This window comes from Syzygium oleosum, unplaced genomic scaffold (assembly GCF_021117445.2).
Source record: "Syzygium oleosum isolate NSW1041296 unplaced genomic scaffold, Sole_v2.1 Sole_v2.05, whole genome shotgun sequence".
Lineage (NCBI taxonomy): Eukaryota > Viridiplantae > Streptophyta > Magnoliopsida > Myrtales > Myrtaceae > Syzygium > Syzygium oleosum.
This window is the reverse complement of record NW_026607489.1, coordinates 7,065,849-7,088,163: the sequence shown is the minus strand read 5'-3', so window position 1 is coordinate 7,088,163 and position 22,315 is coordinate 7,065,849. Positions and strand designations below refer to the sequence as shown.

The 22,315-nt window shown below is 41.2% G+C and overlaps 3 protein-coding genes across 4 annotated transcripts; 2 read left to right on the top strand and 1 right to left on the bottom strand.

Moving 5' to 3' along the window:
- Positions 1-241: 241 nt before the first annotated feature.
- On the top strand, positions 242-5,699 carry LOC115676291 (uncharacterized). Its single transcript, XM_030599174.2, has 5 exons — positions 242-1,236; positions 1,441-2,189; positions 2,273-2,362; positions 3,273-4,046; positions 5,191-5,699. Exons 1-5 carry the CDS (start codon positions 1,134-1,136, stop codon positions 5,326-5,328), a joined length of 1,854 nt encoding a protein of 617 aa, XP_030455034.1. The 5' UTR covers positions 242-1,133; the 3' UTR covers positions 5,329-5,699.
- A 2,934-nt stretch (positions 5,700-8,633) lies between these two features.
- LOC115676293 (uncharacterized) lies at positions 8,634-12,141 on the bottom strand. Its single transcript, XM_030599176.2, has 4 exons — positions 11,824-12,141; positions 11,586-11,673; positions 9,281-9,433; positions 8,634-8,920 (listed from the first exon to the last, which is right to left on the bottom strand). Exons 1-4 carry the CDS (start codon positions 11,954-11,956, stop codon positions 8,887-8,889), a joined length of 408 nt encoding a protein of 135 aa, XP_030455036.1. The 5' UTR covers positions 11,957-12,141; the 3' UTR covers positions 8,634-8,886.
- A 1,243-nt stretch (positions 12,142-13,384) lies between these two features.
- On the top strand, positions 13,385-19,269 carry LOC115676292 (histone acetyltransferase of the MYST family 1-like). 2 transcript variants are annotated; one of them, XM_056311773.1, is made up of 10 exons: positions 13,385-13,747; positions 14,405-14,493; positions 14,572-14,631; positions 15,051-15,260; positions 16,101-16,169; positions 16,584-16,745; positions 17,527-17,620; positions 17,840-17,982; positions 18,772-19,000; positions 19,113-19,269. In XM_056311773.1, exons 1-9 carry the CDS (start codon positions 13,438-13,440, stop codon positions 18,973-18,975), a joined length of 1,341 nt encoding a protein of 446 aa, XP_056167748.1. In that variant the 5' UTR covers positions 13,385-13,437; the 3' UTR covers positions 18,976-19,000; positions 19,113-19,269. The 2 variants fall into 2 exon arrangements, with proteins under 2 accessions (XP_056167748.1, XP_030455035.1); XM_030599175.2 differs by having other exon boundaries at positions 18,772-19,269.
- The last annotated feature ends 3,046 nt before the right edge of the window (positions 19,270-22,315 follow it).

The following is a 22,315-nucleotide window of genomic DNA, read 5'->3' as shown; positions in this document are numbered from 1 at the left end:
AGAGTGGAAAGAAGGAGAGAAAGAGAGAGAGAGAGTCTTCCTTCCTTCCTTCCTTCCTGTCTTTTCTGTTCTTCTCATACGTTTCATTCAAAGTGTCCCTCAAAAGAAAACAACAACAACAGCAACAACAACGTAGAAGAAGGAGAAGGAGAAGGAGAAGGAGGAGAAGAAAGAAACTGAACGCCCAAAACTTAATATTAGCAATTCACCCACACCCCCGCCCACGCCCCACACACACAATCTCATCTCCATCTCCCTCTCTCGCCACTGCGAAACCCTAATCTCCGTCCTCCCTCTTCCCGTTCCGTCACCGCTCCCGCAATCGCTCCGTCTCCCTCCCGGATTGCGCCCGCCCTCCCGTTCCGCCGCCGCGACTCGCCGGAGGACCCCGGCTTCTCGGCCTCCGCGCTCTTGCGGGAGCTCCGGCTTTCTGCCGCTTCCGGAATCGATTGCTGCTGAGGCGGCGGCGGCGGCGGCGGGTGCTGGGGGTTCCCTTTTCCCCTAATCCCTCCGGACGGGGATTTCGCGCCGCCCCTTTCGAACCCTAGGCGCCGGGAGTTGTCGGAGTTCCTCACGTCCTTAGGGTTGGGGGGGGTTAAATTTCGGCCATTGGACCCGTGCGGGAGTTTCTGATTTGAGGCGCCCCTCATTGGATTTTTTGATTTCGGGACTTTGGGATATTGTCGGAATTCCGGGCTGTCGTGGGGAAGTGGCTCGCTTGCGGTGCGCGCGCTTGTGCGTAATGAGGGTCGGCTGACCTTGCCTTGCTGCGCCCGCGAAATCCATCTCTTCATTGGGATGGAGGTGTAGAGGGGAGCCCCTCTTCTCATCATTGTGCTTATTTCCGGGGGGGTTAATGCGTGTTCTGGTTGTCATTGCCTTCGTACTCGCGCTTGCGTTAGGATTTTGTTCTTCTGATAGACTTGCCTAGTTAATTGCCGGTGCTTTGCTCGTCGGGAGCGGCGGAAGGTGCTTTGAGGGGATCGCGACGACACGGCATCTTTTGACTAGGAAGGGACATTGGTTTTCAGGATAAGGTTTCCGGGACTCTGAACAGATGGGAAAGGGCGGCAAAGTATAGTAGTTGTTCGATTTAGGCTCTTAATATTCTCTGAGGATGTGCATCGCTCCCCATGGAAAGAAGTGAACCCACTTTAGTTCCAGAGTGGCTGAGGAATTCTGGCGGCGGAGGTGCTTCGGGAGTCAGCAGCTCAGCCAACCACTCTTCACATTCAGGTAGTTTGCCCTTGCCAATTTCCGCTCCATTCTAACTTTTGCAATGCCATATTTATTTTGGCCAACACATTAGTCATCCTGAGCTTTGCATTGCCAATAATGCACACTGACGTACACGATTGATATGCGCTTGTAGCAGGTATTAGTGCTGCTGTAATCATGACGTTTTATATTTTTGTTAACTTGAGTGCTTTTATTCTCTAGAATCTCCTTCTTCGGGATCTCGTAGGAGAAGTAAAACTTCCAAGGGCGGGAATGACTTTGATGGCCGCCACTCGACATTAGACCGCACGTCTTCACTTAATTTACGGGGGAGTTCTGGTAATAATGGTCTTGTAAAGAATGCATACAGTAGTTTCAGTAGGAGTCACCGCGACAGGGAACGCGACAGGGAAAGAGGACGGTTGAGCTATGATGAGTCTTGGGACCTCGATGGTTCTGATTCACTGGGATGTGTCTTAAATAATAGGATTGAGAAAGATCCACTGAGGCATTCCCATTCAATGATTCCAAGAAGGCACGGTGAACTGTTGCCTCGTCGTGTGGTTCCAGAGGTAAAAAATGGAAGCAATGATGCACAAGATAACATTGCTAAGAATGGTCCAATTTCTGGGGTTAGTACCATTCACCATGCTGTATCTGAGAAGGATTTCCCATTGCTTGGAGCGGAAGAAAGGCAAGGGATGGCAGATAAAGGAAGAGCCATGTCCCCTGGTTTGCCTGCCAACATCAATTGTTTGCCAGGTGCTAGTTCAGCTTTAGCTAGCAGTGAAGGATGGACATCGGCTCTGGCGCAGGTGCCGAGCATCTCTCCAACTAATGGCGTACAATCCTCATCTCATCAACAAAATGCAGTTGCTGCTCCGGTATGTGGGACTGCAACGGCAACGACTGGTCTTAAAATGGCTGAAGCTTTAGCACAGGCTCCGTTGCGAGCAAAAACTGCTCCCCCGGTAAGAGCACTTGATGTGGTATCTTCCCGAATCTTCTATAATTTCCGTGGCGAATCTAATCGTTCCTTCCTTCTCTCTTGCAGTTGTCAGTGAAGACACTGAGGCTTGAGGAGTTGGCCATTAAGCAATCTAGGCAGCTTATACCGGTGACCCCGTCAGGTTCTAAGACTTCAGTAAGAAGATTTATGAGCTTGTTCTGCTGTTCCGCACCTTCATTTTGGGTTTTTATTTTTCCCTGATGTATGGCTTCATGTGTTTAAATCAACATTCTTCGCTCCGAAAGTTTCTGTTATTTTTGCTCGTGAACAACACTGTAACAATGAAGTAATGCTTTTTTCCAAGTATGAATGTCAATAATCATATAGCTGATTGGGCACAGATTGGATTATGTGGTTGCATAAATCTGAGATTGGTTGCACGAAGGCAATTACTCTTTGAAGGAAAGGATAGTGGAGCTTCCAATGTTTGGGATTTACCAGAGTATCATGTCTTAGCAGTTTCTGAAATTATTTGTTTTGGATATTTCCGGTGGTTTTGAATACATCTTTCTGTTGCGGTCGTGCCTGTGTGTGGATAACTATAGTTTTATTTAGATAATAGAGTGGACAGTACTTTGGAGTGGTCTTATACGCCTTTTGAGGTTGTTTTCCTTAGAGCAATTTGTCTTCTCGAGTAGCTGCATGGACTAGTTTGGATTTCCAGGTTTTCTTTTTTCATTTTTTTCCTGCTTCTTTTGTTCAATATCACAATCAGTTTGGCGTGTTGGGGGATTTGTATCCTTTAATGTGCTCATTTCCAAAAATCAGTCCTCATTCGAGAAATGGTGAGCCGTACCAAGATTTTTCTTAATGGCTGTATGATTGCTAGTTGTTTTCCAGCTTATTCTTGAGCATGTAGTTCACTTTGCTGCTACTTGATTTATTTTACAAAGAACTAAAATATATGGTGTTTTTTTTTTCTGGGTGAAGGAGGATGGTAGGATGCTGTTAAACTGTATATAGGTGCTGATTTTGAAGAAACTTGTTTTCGTCTTTTTGTCTAGGAAATACGATGTGATAATAGCTTATTGTATTTTGTTTTAAGGTGCTTAATTCGTCTGAAAAATCCAAGTCGAAAGCAGCTGTAAGAAATGGGGAGAGAATATCTGCTGTCAGGAGTGGGCAACAGCAACTCTCTTTATCTGCTAATCAGTTTCTTCGAGGTGGACATACTAAATTGGATTCACCACAGACACCTCATGCTGGGAAGTTTTTAGTTCTCAAGTCCACCAGGGAGAATGGTGTTTCTCATGCTCCAAAGGATATGGGAAGTCCAACCAGTGTTAGTAGCAGCAAATCATTGAGCAGCCAGCCTAATGTTGCTAGTTCTGTGGCTCCTGCTCCTTTAAAAATTGTGAACAACCCGACGCATTCCTCTCTGGAAGACAAGTCTGCTGTCTCCTTTTTGAACCCTGTTACAGTTTTGGAGAAGAGACCTTCCTCGTCTCATGCACAAAGCCGAAGTGAGTTTTTCAATCTCATTAAAAGGAAAAACTCAACAAAGGGTTCTTCTGTTCTCTTAGAGTCGGGCCCTGTAATCTCATCTCCAAGCAAAGAAAGTTCTTGTCAAATAATTGAGGAATCAGTCAATGCCCCTGGAAGTCCTGTGGCTGACAATGGTGGTGAGATGTGCAGCAGTGGTGGCAGCTCTTTAGAAGCTCTGAGACTTCCTAATGATGAAGATGATGGTATGAGTCTCACAGCAGCAGTTTATCCGAATGAGGAAGAGGCTGCTTTTCTTCGTTCCCTTGGATGGGATGAGAATGCTGGTGAAGATGAAGGTCTCACAGAAGAGGAGATCAATGCTTTTTATCAAGAGGTAAATTGCTGTGTGCTCAAATGCTGTCAGAATTGGTTTGAATTCTTGATGTCTTGTTAGGTTAGCGTGATGATGATTCCATATTCTACCCTTGTTGGTAGCCTTTCCCAAATGGGAAAATTATGCTTTTTACCTTGCATCATTGATGTTGTTACGCGTTACATCTCCACTTTTCCAACTTTTCACTTTTAATCTTCATGTTTCATTTTAACAACAAACGACCTCATCTTTAGCAATAGTTCAAAGTCCAAATAAGGTGGCACATGTTTATGAAGATACATTAGAATAATTGTAAGTACATTATGCCCTTGTGGCTGCTAAACCCCATTATGCTATCTCCTCTTCTTACTCACAAGGAAAAAGGAAAGAAAGGAAGAACTTGAGCTAGCTGTCATAAGCCCTAATCAGGCCCCCCAGATCAGATGCATGCCAAGACCCACCTGAAGTGCTTTCCACTGGTGCCAGTGAGCAAATCTGATACCAGTGGAATTTTCTTCTTTTGGCGGGCATTTTGCCAAGACTCGCCTTGAATAGTAGTCATGTGTGGAACTTAAAGTGGGAGATTTTAGAGGATGCATATATACGGTTGGTAACATAGTATACTGTGGCTAGCTTTGGCTGGAATGGGTTTTGCTCATATGGTTATCTGGGGTGGGTTGATCCGGTTGGAACTTGAAAGAGCCCTAATTTTTTGCTTCAACTCTTTCTCTCATGAGTTACACAAGCACTTATACTGAGGTGGTCCTTCTGGACTGATGTCCAAAGTGTTCAATGAATACTCACGCAAAAGAGGGACGAGAAGAGTTGTGGATAAATGATAAACAAGATAAGGGAGGGGGGCTTTGGATCTGTTGAATATAGAGGACCTTTGTTGTCATTTCATTTTTTCAATTAAACTAAGAGCATCATCTGTTGAGGATGTAAATTATAAGTTTTCATAGGAGTGGGGATACAGAGTATAAGTGTGCCTACAATTGAGGATTGAGAACTCGGTTTTACTTAATGCTTTCTGGTTATTTCTTGGAGGATGAGAGAAGATGCTTCATTAGGAATTATTCTTATTGTGGTTCGCATTAAATGGATCAATTTCACTTTAACAATTTGGTGGAAATTATTCAACATGTGGATATTATTTGTGGTGCAGTACACAAAACTGAGGCCATCTCCGAATGTCTGCCGGGGAGTGGAGCCAATCCTCTCGAAACTGTCTGAAACTCGCATTGGTAGTATTGGCGGAGCCTCTGCGGAGATCATTCCATCTGATTCAGGATTCAAAGCTTGATTTACCAGCTCTGGAAGTCCAAATTTTGCTGGCTGGATGGTCCTTTGTTTTTGAAGGGACACCAATCTTGGGGTATGCAGGAGGATAGGTTCCTGTGGGGATTCAACAAATAGTTCAATAAGTTGGAGCTTTCATGTTTGCTTGTGGAAAAAAAAAATGAGGATTTTAGGGAATTTTGTTTCAGGATAGATAGAGGGTTTACCGTTTCGGAGGAGGTGCTGAGGGAGTTAGCATCTTTTGGGGTATTTTGGTCCTTTATTTTCCATCTCCTTGAAGAGGGTTCTGATCTTTAGGAAGAAATGCTTCTGGTGTTTCTTTTCATTTTACAACTGAAAAAGGAAAAAGAAAGAGGAAGTTCAACGCTTTGGTTCCTTTGTTCCTTCTTCTGCAGGTTCATTTTGGGAGTTATCTCCGGCTCCGGCGACTTAGGCCAAAGTAGAGTATATGTTGAAATACAGAAGGAGGTGATGTTACCTTTTTTTTTTGCTTGTTTATGAGCCAATGTGGTCTTTCCCGTCTTGCGAATGTTCCTTGCCCGTCGAGAGCAGGTTTTAGTCAGGGGCGTTAGTTTCTGACATGTCAGGATAATGCGCTCAAAACACAGCACAGGGAGAGAAACTCGAATTTGACACGGGACATACAGTGGACTCGAAATTGACATGATTTGACCCATGTTTCTCGTTTGTGTACATGATATGCCATGGTAGTTCATTTGGGTGTGAAAATAGTTTGATCAAATTAACGAAAACTTATTCCACTCGATCATTTGTTTTCCATGCTATGCTCATCGTACATTGTTTCAATCAAATGTTGGAATATCACGTAGGTTTTTACCAAGTGAGAGCGATTTTCGACATAAAAGGTGAGGACTTCTATTGCAAATACTCTCGGTGAATACTAATTGAACTATCCTCGGTTAATGAAGCGTTAATGGTGGTGAAGGTCTCATATGGAGGTATTCCTCTTCACTGGCTATGTCTCGAGACAATAATCCCTAAAGCAGTGTGTATAATTGAAAGTCACCGACTGGGTTATAAATTTTTTGCTCCTTTCCATCTCTCTGTGTTCTAGATCGATTTTTCCGTTGAACTTGTTGAACATCTCAATTTGCAAGCTCTTTGTACGATGGATTTGAGGGGGATTGGCTCGACCAACAATGTCCTTCTTGTCCTTCTACTCAAGGGTCCCAGCAAAGAGAGGCTGCTTTTGATCTTGAGGTCGCGAACGGTTAGCGCAATGACTAAAGTGCAGAGGCCACCGGTTGCAAATAGGACGATGTCTGGGTCAAGAACAAGAGTTAGCAATTGTTCGATTTGGTCGTTTTCTCTGCTCGTTGCCGGTACCGGTGAGATGTAGCCCGGGATATCCGGACTAACTCCTAGCAAGCTCGGAGTGCAGACACTTAGCCATCTGCTTCTTCAATACCCTTAACTTAGTTGATTCCATATGGGTTTAAGTCGCTAAGAGACTGTTGCCTCGAGGTAACTGGTTAACTGCTCGAGGACTAATTTGATGAGTAATCTACCCCTTGATTTGGAAGGACCACCCACCGACAACAAAGAGACTTATTCCAAGTCACTTTCCTCTCACCTTCTTTTTCTCGTATTTCGGCCATGGTTTTTGGTGTATCTCCCTAGCTAGACAATATTGAATCGGGCGTGGACTAGTGCAAAGTTTCTCATCGTCGGCATAAAGGACGAACCTTAACCGAACGGGAGACAAAATCTCTGACTAAATCATAAGACAGCTTCACATTCTATCTGTTCCGTCGAGCCGACCCGATGTCTTCTCTTCGATGCTTCCGCTCACGTCTTTTTGTGAGGGACCGCATCGGACGACGAAGTGCGCCCAACGTGGGTTAGCGAATGAGCGAATGCACGCTTAGCCAACCAGCAGCAGTGAGTTCCTCGGAGCCTCTCGACCGCTGTAGAAGAAGAGCTCGGCATGGCTGTCCCAATAATACCGAGTGGTGAGATTAACGATGCCATGTGATGAGGATAATGAAGATTAAAGATTAAAATTTGCAATAATTACTATTCTCTCTTATAAACGGAACAAACGGCTGAAAGCAACTCCTCTGCTTGGAAGTTGGAATCGCAGTGCGGTTGAGACATAAAATCTCAGGAAAAATTATCCAAAAAATCCTAAATCTATTATACGGCGGCCAATTCAGTCTTAAACCTTTCAATTTTGTCAATTCAGTCCTAAATCTTTTAAAAAGTTGCCAATTCAGTCCTAAACCTTTCAATCATGCCAATTTAGTCCTAAACCTATTGACTATTTGCCAATTTAGTATTAAACCTTTTAATAAATTGCTAATTTAGTCCTTCTGGCTAATTTTGTCAGGAGATCGTTGACGTGGCGGTCCAGTTGGTACCGGCAGTCCTACGTGGCGCTGACGTGGAGATCGCCGCAGCCGGCGAGGGCCGCGACGCCCTCACTCACAGCCGGGAAGGGCTTCACGGCCCTTGCCCATTGGCTAGCCACCTCCGCCTGCCCTCAACCAGCGAGCTCAACGAAGAAGAAGAAAGGAAAAAAAAAAAAAAGAGAAGAAAAGAATAAAAGTAAAATAATCAATAAAAAAATTCAATTTTTTTTAAATAGAAAATTATCCATGTCAATGTCACGTAGGATAACCGACGCCGACTGGACTGCCACATCAGCAATTTCTAGCCAAAATTAGTTAGAATGACTAAATTAGTAATTTGTTAAATGGTTTATGACTAAATTGGCAAATAGTCAATAGATTTATGACTAAATTAACACGATTAAAATATTTATAACTGAATTGATAACTTTTTAAAATGTTTATGACTAAATTAGCAAAATTGAAAATATTAGAACTGAATTAACAGCCGTACAATATGTTTAGAACTTTTTGGACAATTTTCTCTAAAATCTCATTTTGAAACATTTGAAAGGTTAGCTAGCATAGGCGCAAAAGATCATATTGTATTCTAGGACTAAATTGACCAAATTAAAAAATTTAGGATTAAATCAGCATAAGTACCATAGGTTTATGAGTTTTTTGGTAGTATTACTGAGGACATGTTTTGCTAATTCTCTCACACAGGAATTTGATCCGCATCTCAGCTCTTTTCGACGCGACGGTGAGAAGCAGCAGCCCAATCACGAAAAAGAATAAACATACTCATTTTCCGATTTGTAAAATTTCTTATTTACGAGAGATATTGCTAAGTTTGTAATGCACGACCGCATTAGCTCGGTGCCGGTTATGATGTATCGATGGTTTGCCGGCTGAACACCGGCAGCAGAGTGGAAAAGGTTCCTTTACACCATCAAACTCAGTTGAACACTCACACCACCGCAAATAGACCGAGTCGAATGGGTTCTCCCCCACAAAAGCTAATTGCTTTGAGTTAAAGAGCCCCTCCTTTTCATACTCAGAAAACAATAAAAATTCAGATATACATAGTCACCTTCTCCGCGATGACGAAGCTGGCTCCGTGCATCCAAATGATCATATCACGATTTAGTCACTCTACAGAGTCCTCCATCTCGATATGTTCACAAAGTACATCGTTACAGACCAAGGCCTCACTCTGAGTGCGATGTCCAATAAATTAGTCCACTGCAAAAAGGCCAATTTTGTTTAAATTAGACTTGCGATGCTGTACCACTCTTAAATTTAGCAAATAATGATAACATCTTAGTCACTCATTTCTAATAATCATGCGTCCACGTGCTACTGTTGTACATGTATGTGGAGGTAGTGCACAAATTGAATTTTTCTGATTCTGAGAGAGATTTAGGTTAAAAGTAGCCCGAGTATAAAAAGCTTTGCCTGATCATGAACAGATTCCAAGTAAAATTGTGCTTCTTCTTTAATAGAACAAACACCATTCTTACATCACGAATACACAAGTCAATGAGACCAAGAGAGAGAAACATCATATATCCAAGAAAATTCAGTGTCGAATGCATAAGGTACCTGATCAACACAAACACGCATTGCAAGACACCAGCAACTCCTGTCCAAACTGGAGGTCCAGAGGTCTCGAGTGAATCTTGAATTAACAGGCCCACAGATGCTGCCAGAGAGACGAATGAAACAACATAGGCAAAGAAAAGCCAAAGCTTCAACCTGTACATTGAAAAGAAAATTATCAATCATTGCCCAAGAGGATCAGCGAGGAACCCCCTCATCTATCTCAATTTTAAGGAGAACAAGCAAATACTGCAGCTACTTAAAGCATCAAACGCATGCAAAGTGTCATCCTCAAGGAAAACACAAGCAAGTGCAGGCTGGCGAAGTTCCATAGTCACTATCACGACAGCTGCAGAAAGGCCAATTTTTGCCCCAATCATTTGGTATCATCATCACTGGAAGCAGTAGAACATGGTATAGAAAGAATAAAAAAATTAGAGCATAAGATCATAACTACAGAATCAGGATCCTATTTTAAGAACAGCACAATGCACCATTCACATTGCTTATAGCGATAAAAGCAATCAGTGACAGGACAAGCATTGGATGTGCAAGCATAAACCACATGATAATACATCCTAAGCAAGTGTATCGAGGGAAATCAATAGAGTAATTCCACTGGACGCCCAGATAGCTGATGTAAAGGGGCATGCCAGCATTCTCTTAAAGGTTACCACATGTTTTCAAAGCTCAACACGGTTTACGTGATAAATCTGTGATTGCTCTAGAAAATGAGCATGTATCATGCCTGACAGAAATCCATCCAACTGCTGTTGATAAAGGAATAGCAATATGGTTATATCTGTGAACATGTGTCTTGACAGAATATCAGTAGTCTCCTTTTCCCCTTTCCCAACCCCACTACAACACCCCCAGCCCCCCCGGAAATGTCACCAAGCACTTATCCCTCAGGAAATCATACAGCCAAATGACTCCAACCGGTCTAGTTACTCATCAGAAAAATACAAGAAATTACTGCTCAAAAAAAGCATAACAACAACATTCCAAGTCGAGAGATTATAAAGTCCAATTGGATTCCACAAGCATGAATACAACCTAGCATCAATAAATAAATGAATATGTGATTTGTTACGTAAACACCTTAAACCAATCTTTAGAGCCTTTAAATGGTAACAAGATGGCAGTAGTGACATCTTATCCAGAAAAATTCAATGTAATGGCTCAGAAAGTCATTCTCATATTGCTCAGAAAAAGTTCCCTCTCATGTTGTTCTTGTATATTTTTCATCTGCTGATAAATACTCCAAGAAGATAACTAAAGCCAACCTTTGCAAGCCTATACTAACAGCAAAACAAAAGCTCCATCCGCTCTCTTTAAGTATGGCACAGAGACCTCACTATCCTGATGATCAAAACGGAGAATACACAAGATTGACCAGTAAATGGAGCCAATTTTGGTACTTCAACCTGGACTATCATATAGTATTTTGAACCTCTTAAGTTTGACCTGTGTAAACTCCTCCATTATCACAGACAAACACTCTCCAGTCCATTTATTGTTTCAAGCAAGTATTGTAAATTCAAAAAGACTGATCATCCAGAGGCAACAACGGCACTGCACCAAGGAAAAGGAAATTGCTTTTGTTGTGTGCTTAGTCTCCTAGTAACACTATCTCATGCATCATGAGAAGACTAGATCTTTGAAAGAAGCAATAAAATGGGTGTTGCCTTTCAGTCATGGATACAAATAAATAGTGTAGGCATGCCTCTTCAAAAAGCACAAATAGCAAACACCCGATTTGAGATGGGAAGAATAGCGTCCAAAACAGTGACCCTCGAGGACGAAAGCTGCTCTTGCTCTTTAAAAACTGGTTCTCGTGAACAAGGAAGAAGGGCTACTTCACTCAAGCTCGAATGAAACCGGACATTTTTCTTTCGCAGCTCTAAAGGGAGGGAAGTCAACAGTCAAGAGAGGGTTTCAATCAACAAGAAAGTCACGAAAGAGAGAAGATGGTGCTTTTCGCTTCTTGATCCCCTCCTCTCCTTTCAGTCAAGCTGTCAGTCAGCGCCCTCACTCTATTTCTGAGATCCAAAGGTAGTCAAGTAGCATCACATTCCTGTACCCCATTTGTTCTAGTTCTCAAACCGAGAAAGTTCAATATTTGGGCCGTTTAATACACTACACAAGCACCAACTCAGTCTAAAAGGTAATCCTGCATATTAGAAGTTTCGGGCATTCTCCAACAAGTCCTAATTTCCCATCAGAAGCTCAAGCAGATCACTTCCACTGAGCAAAACAACACATCGGAGAAGCAAACAAAAGGTGGAAGAACAGAAGGCTAACCAACCTCCACTCGCCTTCATCGTAAGGAGAGTAGTCGATGTCTTCCTTCCTCACGCAATTGAACATCAGCGCAGCCAAAGAGGCGAAGATACCTTTCAAGAGGCGAATCGAAAACCCGTCAATCGCCGCCCTCTACCACGCAACACGTGCACAGCGGAGAGCAAAACCTCAACCATCGAAATCAAATCCCCGAACCTCGTACACGCACACACACGTGGAGAGATCGAAGCGAGCGCACGTACCGGGGAGGTAGTGGACGAAGGAGACCGTGACGGAGCTGCACACGACGGCGTCGACCCAGAACCACCACCCGGCGCCGAACACGGCGCCGGCGACGCCCGGCCCGAAGATCGCCCACAGTTCGGCCAAATCCATGGGAAGGCTACAGGGGGTTTCGGGAGATCGAACGCGAAATCGGATCGACTCCGATTGGGGAAGAGGGAAGCAGAGAAATCGAGAGAGATGGTAGCGTCGCGTGTTCGTCTTCTGAGCACACGAAGGAGGAAGACGAACGCGAGCTCGTGTGTACAACTTCCGGTCTGCAACTTTACTGCTGGCGGAAATTGTTTTTGTTTTATAATAAGTCTCTTTTATCTTTAATTGGCAAGACCGAGAAAAGCGAATTTAATTACGAAAAATCCCAAATCCGTACGCCTGTCACAAATTTGTCGCAAACTGATTTTTTTATCACTAAAAATTTCAAACTAGTATACCTAACCCCAAACTGATACATTTGTGATAAATTTACCCTCTGTTAGTTTTCCATTAAATTTGATTAGTATCGCGAAAAACCACAAGCCGGTACACGTGCGACAAACAGATAATAAAACTCCAAACTGGTACACTCGTCGACTGCCACGTGTCATACAACTCAGCAACTTGATAGTAAAATTTAACGGAAATTAATGCAGGGTAAATTTGTCACATGTGCACTAGTTTGGGGTTTTTGGTTAGTTTGGTGTAAATTTGTCATAAACGTATCAATTTAGGATTTTTCGTGATATAAATCGTTAATTTTATGATAAGATGTTTGAATTTATATTTAAAATACATTTTTTCGCGAAAAATGAATAACTTGAGAAATATTTTTTCCTAAATAATGGTATCGCTTACGAAAATGAATTGGCAAAAAATATTTTCATTGTCAAATTATTGTCAATGATGAAAACATTTTCCGTTCACTAATTAACTATTTCTTTTCTCTTTTGAGGAAAAAATCCGCAAGTTTAAATGTCCGTAATTAGAGATTACCATTGAGGGAGTCTAAAAGTCAAAGTTAATGTTTTGTCCACTCTCACGAGACGTGGTAAATGGCATAATCAAAGTGAAGTGTTGTACTTGTAAACTATTAGGGATTACATGAAGATTTTTTCGAGAATTTCCCAAGAAATTGAGCGCTTGACGATGTGGAAATCAAACCTTAATCGATACAAATCAGTCCATTCCTTAATTACTAAGTAAGCTAATTCTACAGGCTCAAAATTAGTCATTAATGGGGGTAAAAACGCGATAAGAATGTTTTTCAATGTCTTATTGGTGAATCTTTTATTTTTCACGTGATCTTTCTAGTCAATTTCCATATCAATGAATGGTAAAAAACCCTCTCAAATAATTTCAGCGGGGTATGTAAAATTATTGAAATTCGGTCTTAAAAAACACCAAGAAGGGGGGGGGGGGGCTATTTGCAATAAAACTCAATAGTTCTGGGGTACGTGAAAATAATGAAATTATTGGGGCCTACTCGCAAATTGCAAAGTGACCCCAAAACTTCGAGGGTAAAAGCGGTTCCTGAATTATTTATTCCATTTTCTTCCCCATCCAGACCCGACCGTGTCGGAGCGCTCTCGGCCAAGCCCATGGGTTCGATTGACCCGCCAAAAGCCGAGCAAAACGGCACCGCGGCCGCCGCCGACCCCGACCGGAAGCCCGCCGCGGGAGACGCCATGCCGCCGCCGCCGTCGGCCGTCAAGCACTCCAACGGCACCGCGGCGGAGCCCGACGCCGCGACGAAGAGGAGGCGGATGAGCGTGCTCCCCCTCGAGGTGGGCACGCGCGTGATGTGTCGCTGGCGGGACGGGAAGTATCACCCCGTGAAGGTCATCGAGCGACGGAAGTTGAGTTTTGGAGATTACAACGACTACGAGTACTATGTTCATTACACGGAATGTGAGAATTCCCGGTCTCCTCTCCGATTTTAGGGTTTCTGCTGTGAATTGGCGGTTCTAATTCTGTGTTTTGAGTTTGATATTCGTGTTCGGAGCAGCGTAGCGCGAAATTGTGGTCGTGGAAGGACGAGAGTCGTGGAGCAATTCAGAATTAGGGTTTGCTAGTGTTTCGTCTGTTGCGGTTCAATCTTCTTTGGTCCTGTTGTATCTAATAATGCTGAAAAAGTTCGATCCTTGTATTAAGAAGTCCTTTCTAAGGTACTCAGACAGCCTAGGAGTGACAATTAACGAGGAAAGTGTGGCTGTGGCCATGTGACTACTAGTTGAGAGCAGCATACGCAATGACGGAGATGAATCATTTTAAGAGAATTCTTTCTCAGGTTTTAGTTGTATGGGTGGTTGTGGATACTGAAGTGAACAACACCTTAAAATTGTGGAAGAAACTGTTTCTTTGTTAAAAGGTTGTGTTAATCCAGGTTTTTCTTGCATGCCAATCTTGTTTTGAAATAACTATCGTATGAACATTAGTAGAAAGGTAATGGAGGACTGAGACCTTATGGTTGTGATTTTGGGGCAAGCTATTTTAAAAATTTATGTAACTTTGCGGCTGCTTGTCGACTTATTGCTTCTTTAATCTATTTGTTATTCTTTCTGACAGTCAACAGGAGGCTTGATGAATGGGTGAAACTTGAACAGCTTGATCTTGATTCTGTAGAGACTGTTGTTGATGAGAAAGTGGAGGACAAGGTAATGTCTAGGTTGCTTAAATTGGGAGAGGTTTCCCTTCTACTTTCACTGACAACCTTACTTCTTATGATTTACCAGGTGACAGGATTAAAAATGACACGTCACCAAAAGCGGAAGATTGATGAGACGCACGTGGAGGTAAGCTTGATCTGGCCTTTCTTATCATGTTTTTTTGATATAGGCTTATTTCTTCAAATGGGGACTGGAAAGGAAGAAGGTACTGCAGGGCAGCGTGTCAGTATAGATACCCTGCTGAGTTAGCAGCGGATTGTTTTAGCTGTCAGTAGGGGATATTTTATAATACAACAGGAGAGTCAATCTATTGTATGTCAAGATGGAGCCTACTGTCTGATACAAATAATAGATTTCTTACAAAGTAAGTTAAATAAATAGTGCAACGGAAATGATAGAGGATTAATGTCTGCTTTTAAATGTGAAAGAAGCAATTGAAGTTAAAAAATGCATTTGATGGGCTCTTGGCAAATCTCCAAAGGGCCGAATACATAAATAACTACCTCACTATTGTATTATAACCCAAAGATATTTACAACGAATAGGGGCATGAGGAGCTTGACGCTGCCAGTCTGCGTGAACATGAAGAATTCACCAAAGTGAAGAATATCGCAACCATAGAGCTTGGAAGATACGAGATTGAGACATGGTACTTCTCTCCCTTTCCACCAGAATACAATGATTGTTCGAAGCTCTACTTTTGTGAGTTTTGCCTCAATTTTATGAAGCGCAAGGAACAGCTTCAAAGGCACATGGTGAGCATTTTTTTGATTGTAGTGCTTCGTTTCTGTAACTTTCTTTGCATTTTTGTACCCTGAGGTAGTTATCCAAGGAAGGCCTGATATTGGTTTCGTATCTGCTGAATTCATTTATGAGCAGGTACTTCAGAGCTGTAGTTGTTGAATCTGTTGTAATCTGTAATCTATATGCTTATAGCAATTAAAAGAAGCCCCTTTAGTCTGTGCTTGAACTAGCGAGGAGAGTAAAGTAATGTTAGTTATGTGATATTGGGATAGAAAATTAGGTGTAATGGTGGGTGGGGAACAATTGTTTTTAGTTCTCAACCCCATCCTCCATTCTCTATTTTCCCTTCTCCCTCCTCCTTCCTCCTTTTCTCCGCTCCCAGCAAAAAGAAATCAGAAATATTTGAAAAAGGAGGTGAGAAGAAATAAAAGAAAGAAAAGGATGTCACAAAGAAATAAAAGAAGGAAAGTGAAAAAATTAAATATCTGTGCTGGAGCTTTATTGATGTGACTGCAGTTTAGAAGCAGCTGTAATTGTGTATAGGACTGGATCACTTGCTGATATATTGTCGTTGCATTGTTTGGAAGTTAGTTTCTCAGTTGAATCAACTCTACAGTATGTGTTGAGCTCATTGTTTGGATAGCTTAGTTCTCTTCAGAAGACTCTGTTTAACTTTGTCTTTAATCACTCTAGAAGTGTAAACATCGCCTGGGCCTCTGCTTTTACATTTTTAATAGATTTATGTCTTTGCAAGTTTAATCGTTTGAGGTTGTAGCTTTATGGCTCTCTCTAATGTCCAAGATTAGTTAACTCTCTGAGTGATTTTGTTTCTACATTTGAACTATTTGCAGAAGAAGTGTGATCTGAAACATCCACCTGGAGATGAGATATACAGGAGCGGTACATTGTCAATGTTTGAGGTACACATCATTGTTCAATCATTGGAAATTATTTCAACGTAGTTGTATATGTTTGATTCTTCTTTTCGTTCACCTATCTGTTGTTCGAGGCATATTATCATCCGGCGGATTCTGTTGGATTTTCTGTTTAGTTTACCCTTTTAATTTTCTTTTGGTTTTTTGAAACAGTTTTGCCATAATTTGTTTTATTTTAAAGAGTTTTTTTCTTTTGTGGTCATAGTTCTTATGAAAAGAAATTGTTTTCACGATCTTATTGATTGTTTAAAATCCCCAATTGCCTTTCATGATGGCAGTTTATTAAAGAATGCTTTCTTGTTTAGATGCGATCGTTATTCTAAGTCTTCTCTTTCTTTCTTCTCTGTGCATCTTAGGTATAATTACTCACCCTACCTTGACTATATGTTTTCGATGCAGGTTGATGGCAAGAAGAATAAGGTTTATGGGCAGAATCTTTGCTATTTGGCAAAACTCTTTCTAGATCACAAGACTCTCTATTATGATGTAGATCTTTTTCTATTTTATGTCTTGTGCGAATGTGATGATCGAGGTTGCCACATGGTTGGATATTTCTCCAAGGTACTAGTTAGAGTTTAGCCAGCTAACTTGGTATTGCAATGCAAGAATATGATGTTCGAAGCTGATTTAATATTTATGTTACTTATCTGTGGATGTACGTGACTGTGATGTTAGTTGTATGTGGGGTTGTTAATTGTTGTAGGGATTTTGGTACGTTGGCGCATATACTTGATGAAAGGACTGACGGTATATAGTGCATGTAACCGCGTGGTGGTCCTTCAAGTGATTTAAGAATTACTTTAATGCATCTAAAAGCTACTGTTCTGGTAAAAAGTAGAAATTTGGGTAGCTGGGGTCTCTTGGAGCAAAACAGATTGACAGTGATCACTACATGGTGGAAAAATTTAGCTTTTCCATTAATTTATGGAGTTGTGATGAGTGAACTTATGTTTAGCTATTTCCTAAATCAACTTGATGCTGACTTTCTTAATTTATAGTTTCTAATGAATGCCTCGGGGTAGTATGAGTGTTGGGAAAGTGCTCGACAGAGAATGTCTCTTCAATGTTGAAGAGAGAGTTCATTCAAAGGGTACAAAGAGTTTAGCATCCATGTACGAAACTGGACACAATAGACAGAGTCTATCAAATATGAGAACTCTTACCAAGCAGTTTCGCGGCTCCTGGATAACTATTGCAGCATCGAGTGTTTATCCTCGCTTTTACTTCTTTCACTTGTACTTGTCTTGATTATAAGTGTCGTATAGCTTTTGAGTTCTGCACTTTTTGGCATACTTAGCTTGGATTTATTCACAGTGGTATTTGACTATGTTTCCGTATTCAGGAAAAGCATTCTGAGGAATCCTACAATTTGGCATGCATCCTCACACTCCCACCGTATCAGAGGAAAGGCTATGGAAAGTTCTTAATAGCTTTTTGTAAGTTGTTCGTTAGTTGATGTGCTTTTCATATCATGGTTTACATATTTTCACTGGGCCTAGTATTTTGCTTTTGTTACCTTCTCTTTTGAGTTTTTCTATTTGATAGAAAAGAAGAGGGAGGGGTGTGGTTGTTGTTAGGGAAAGTTGATCTTTGCGCATTATTGATTGTGATATTTAAGAACGATATTTTATAATGTAATTTTCATCGTGGAACAGCATATGAACTTTCCAAAAAAGAAGGTAAAGTCGGCACGCCAGAGAGGCCTCTCTCTGATCTTGGGCTGTTGAGCTACAAAGGATACTGGACAAGGGTTCTGTTGGACATTTTGAAAAAGCATAAAGGAAATATTTCTATCAAGGTAAGGTTCGGTGTTCTGGTCAGGGCATTTATTGTTTAGTTTTGGGATGGAACATCCATTGCAATCATGAGATGTCACCAGAGAAATGCTACAGTTGGATATTTGTATCAACACTAGGCGTATGCCTGCACATCGCGCAGGGTTTTCTGCAAAATATAATAAAAAGATGACAATATATAATATAGATTTACCGCTTAGTATTTAGAGAAACTAATGTATATATGAATATTAGATGATATTTCATTTTGTTGGTTTTTTCTACAGCAATATTTTGAGTACTCTTTTGTATCTCGAGTATGTTTACTTCTTACACTATATCAATCCTGTATAGTTTTTACATAAAAGAAAATTGTTAAATGAGGAGTTACAAATAAAGTAATGAAATAATGAAGATAGTTAAAGGAGGAAAAGATAATAATGTACTCATTAATTTGAAAGGAGAAAAGAACTCTAATATTGCCATCTTAGCGAAATGGCCAGAAAGTTGCGTAGAGCTCTCATAGTACTCCATATGCTTCCTTTTTCATGTTATATATAGTTTCACTACATAATACCCTTTATTTTGCAATTTCTATTCTTCTTCTTATTAGGCTTTTATGGAAATTTGAGATAGTCTTTTAATGTTCTTTAAAACTCCTGAAGACGGGGATAGTAGGTATTGGAATACTCGGTCAGTCTTTCCTGCTATTTCATGTAAGGTAGGAGTAGCCGTTAGGATCTAAGTGCCAAATGCTCCAGTTGGGTGGACTAATAGTCTTCGATTCTTCTCTGTTTAACCTTCTTCTGCAGGAGCTCAGTGACATGACAGCGATAAAGGCTGATGACATTTTGAACACCCTTCAGAGCCTAGATTTGATTCAGTATAGAAAAGGGCAGCACGTCATATGCGCGGATCCGAAAGTCTTGGATCGTCATCTGAAAGCTGCAGGACGAGGTGGCCTCGAGGTTGATGTCAGCAAACTGATCTGGACTCCATACAGAGAACAGGGTTGATAATATAACTGGCGAGTTAGGATAGGTATTTCCTTTGGCTTGTACAAAATGCAGTTTTCAGTATCTAAGGCAAATAAGCTCATGTTTGTAAAGTCGCCGACCTCACGGTCCAATACATCTGGCGTTTGATTTTGTAGCTTTGTGGAGAATCATCGACTGGACTGATGGTTGAAGCGGTAATCATTTAATTGAGCGCTTTTGTCCTGCTCCCAACTGTTCATGAGGTCAAATCTTCTGTTTGATAGAAATGCACTCAGATTTAACTCTAAGTTACATGTAAGCTGTTGCATCTCATTGCATTCGTCTTGTCAGCTTCATTATGTACCAGAGACCTTGCTGGAACTTGTGCAAACTGAGGCTAGGGGCTTGACTACGAGTATAATCTTGTCTATCGGTACGTTGCGGAGGCGTCGATTAGTTTAATGTGCTCGGAATTTGTATATTTTGGTAATTCAAAAGCCGGCTTAATTTTCCTAGTATCGTTGGTTTTCCCCCTTTTCTTTCTCTTTTTCGTTTCTAATCTTTGATTTGGTTCCTTCCTTTTGATCCATCCTTCTTCCCTAGTGGTCATGAACGGTCTGGGCTTGGCTGCCAACACCCCAGCTACAGAAGTTTAGGGGCCACTTCAATTGTACGTGAATTAAGGGTTACCATCAAATCATCAAGGACATCATTGAGGACGATCAAAAGATATTATGACTCGATCTGATTGCGACAAAGTGTGATTGCTTTTACTGATGAAGTTCGGAAGCAGATCGGCGCCTGTATCACGTCCGAGACCCCAAAGTAATTCAATGTCTTGGCTATTCCTAAATCATGCACGACACATTTACCTGAGAAATTGCAGAACGAGTTCGGTATTCTTTGAGCCGTGTCGAGCCTTGCTAATGCGAAGCCATGATCGGACACAACATTTTAGTAACTTCCAGTTATAATTCAGAAAAACAAAATCCCAGGTAGGATCGTGTCGTAAAATTAATTCTGGAATGCTTTGATGATATTTAACAATCGAATTTTTCGAAAGCGAGTTTTGAACTCGAAAGGTAAGACATAAATATCAAGTATATTCCGTTTTCTTGGCCAAGCATTTCAAAACATTCTTCACATCCACAAACACTCAGCCAAAATATCATTCCCATACGTTTCGTTTGCTTAAAATCCTAATGACAAAAGTGATTTCTTGCCCAAACCCTTTTTTATCCACAATTCAAAATACTGCGCGATATATCTGCAAATAAGGTAAGAGCAATAAATCTAAATGATTCGAAAATGGTGGGAAGGATACTCATCTAACTTTTTTTCTTATCCATTTACTGATCAAAAAACCTCTCGTAATCGACCAAAACTTTAGCGATACTTTTACTATAGTAATTTGTATCTAGTTATCTAAATTCGCGATTGTAATATCAAGCGAGGATTGCTAAACCATCTCTAATCTTTTCAAATTGAATCCCCACGTCCTCTCTTTTTCCCGACCCCCCCCCACAGAAAAAAAAAATCAAAACAAATGTCGCTTTTTTTATTTTATTTCGTTATAATATTTTCTTTTCTGGGTGGGGTTTTTGTATCGAGTGAATTGACCCGTCGTCAGTCAATCATTTTGAACGAGACTTAACTTTTTTTTCTTTTTTGGGGGGGAGGGGGGGTGGGGCCCTTTTTTGATTTTCTTAAAAAAAATGATGAAAGCGAGTGATGAAAACAGACCAGACCATGTAACCAAAAAAAAACACACCAAACAGAGAAAGAGCAGCAGAAGAAGATAGTCGTTGTCTGCACTCGACCGATCCCGACACTAGCTCCACTCCCAAAGCTTTATTATTATTATTATTCCTCTTTTCTAGAAATTCGCGCTGAACAAATTCCCTTTTCCCTTTTTTATTTATTTTCCGATTTTCTTTATCCTCTTTTCCACGCCAGAAAATTCACCGTCCCTCCCGTCTTATCTTTAATAATAAAAAAAAAAGGGGGGGGGGGAGAACTCGCGAGAAACGGCGACACGTGTACGCTTCCCACGGATCGCCCTTCGCGGCTTGAGAGCTGCGGATCATATGCGCAAAGAGTTAAGTGCGGCGAAAGATTCGAAATTTATCGGAAAGCGAAATTGAGTCGTGAAACTTGCAAAAAGTGCAATCGAGTCTTACAACTTATCGAAATTGAATGATCGAATCCTTCTGTCAGCTCCGTCCAACTTTGGCTAACGGAAAATGTTAACATGGCTTTTTTTTATTGTAAATTTTTTTCTTTCAAATTACGTAGCGATCGCATGGCTAACACATCAAGCATAAGGCTAAAACGATGCCGTTTCGATCCAAGTCTGGTTTTCAATACAAATTTTATATAAATTAAATTAAAAACAAGTCCGATTTTAAAAAATAAATTTAAGACAGAACGATGTCGTTTTAACCATGTCATCCCCAAGTACGATAAAAAAATAATAATTTTCGAGAAAAAAGCTGCGTGAGCATTTTCCATCAACCCAGCTAGACAGAGTTAACGGAAGGAGCCAGATCGCACAAATTCGATAAATTTTAAGACTCGGATTACAAATTTTTTTGTAACACGTTCACGGCTCGATTTCATTTTCGCGAGATCTTTTAAAACTTTCCGTCCGTGCGCTCATTTCCATACTTAAAATAACACCTGAAATTACTACAAAATTTCTCGAAAGAGAAAGTGGGGGGGCGTCGTCGGGTTCGCGCGCGTGGACCTCGGGGGAGGATCAATTCCCCGTAACCGTCCGATCGCTCCTGAACTGCGAGGGGCGATTGGGTCATTTCCCGGGGGGTTTTGCTCCCTCGAAGGTAGGCAGTCAAAACCTGACTCTTTTACCCCTGGGGGAAGGGACAGTTATATGGTTTGGTTTTCGGGCGCAGTGCCCGCCACGGGTCCGTCATGCCTCCCCTCGCTCCCTCCATCTCTCTCTCTCTCGTGCTTCGATTAATTAAAAAAAAATTGTAATTATTATTAATCGACGGTTAATTAAAAAAATAAAGAAATATATACACTTGATTTAGAAAACCTGCTGTTTTTCTCTAGTTTTTTTGTTCCGTTCGTCGCGTTGGCGGATTGAATTTGTAGTGTTTATCTCGGGGATAAAAATGACAGTAATATCGGCGATTCAAAAAAAATATTTTCGAAAGTAATACTCCCAGTCTTTGGATAGTTTGTATGTAGACGGTGAAATTTGAAGAGATAACTTCCGATTTCTGAACCGGAACTCTTTCGATTCTCCGTGCTTGTGTCGTAAAAAAGGAGGAGGATTTAGATAAGTTTTGAATTCCAATTATTACCACATCCATTAGGTAGTTACCGTATGAGTTTATTTAGGGTTTTGCCGAGA

Coding starts and splice junctions, on each gene's coding strand:
- LOC115676291 (XM_030599174.2), top strand. CDS start 1,134: ATGGAAAGAAGTGAACCCACTTTAGTTCCAGAGTGGCTGAGGAATTCT. Junction 2,363..3,272: donor CGTCAGGTTCTAAGACTTCA/GTAAGAAGATTT, acceptor TTTTGTTTTAAG/GTGCTTAATTCGTCTGAAAA. Junction 4,047..5,190: donor TCAATGCTTTTTATCAAGAG/GTAAATTGCTGT, acceptor TTTGTGGTGCAG/TACACAAAACTGAGGCCATC.
- LOC115676293 (XM_030599176.2), bottom strand. CDS start 11,956: ATGGATTTGGCCGAACTGTGGGCGATCTTCGGGCCGGGCGTCGCCGGC. Junction 11,674..11,823: donor CTTCGTCCACTACCTCCCCG/GTACGTGCGCTC, acceptor GCCTCTTGAAAG/GTATCTTCGCCTCTTTGGCT. Junction 8,921..9,280: donor TGCGTGTTTGTGTTGATCAG/GTACCTTATGCA, acceptor GCCTTTTTGCAG/TGGACTAATTTATTGGACAT.
- LOC115676292 (XM_056311773.1), top strand. CDS start 13,438: ATGGGTTCGATTGACCCGCCAAAAGCCGAGCAAAACGGCACCGCGGCC. Junction 16,746..17,526: donor TGGTTGGATATTTCTCCAAG/GTACTAGTTAGA, acceptor TTCCGTATTCAG/GAAAAGCATTCTGAGGAATC. Junction 17,621..17,839: donor AAAGTTCTTAATAGCTTTTT/GTAAGTTGTTCG, acceptor ATCGTGGAACAG/CATATGAACTTTCCAAAAAA.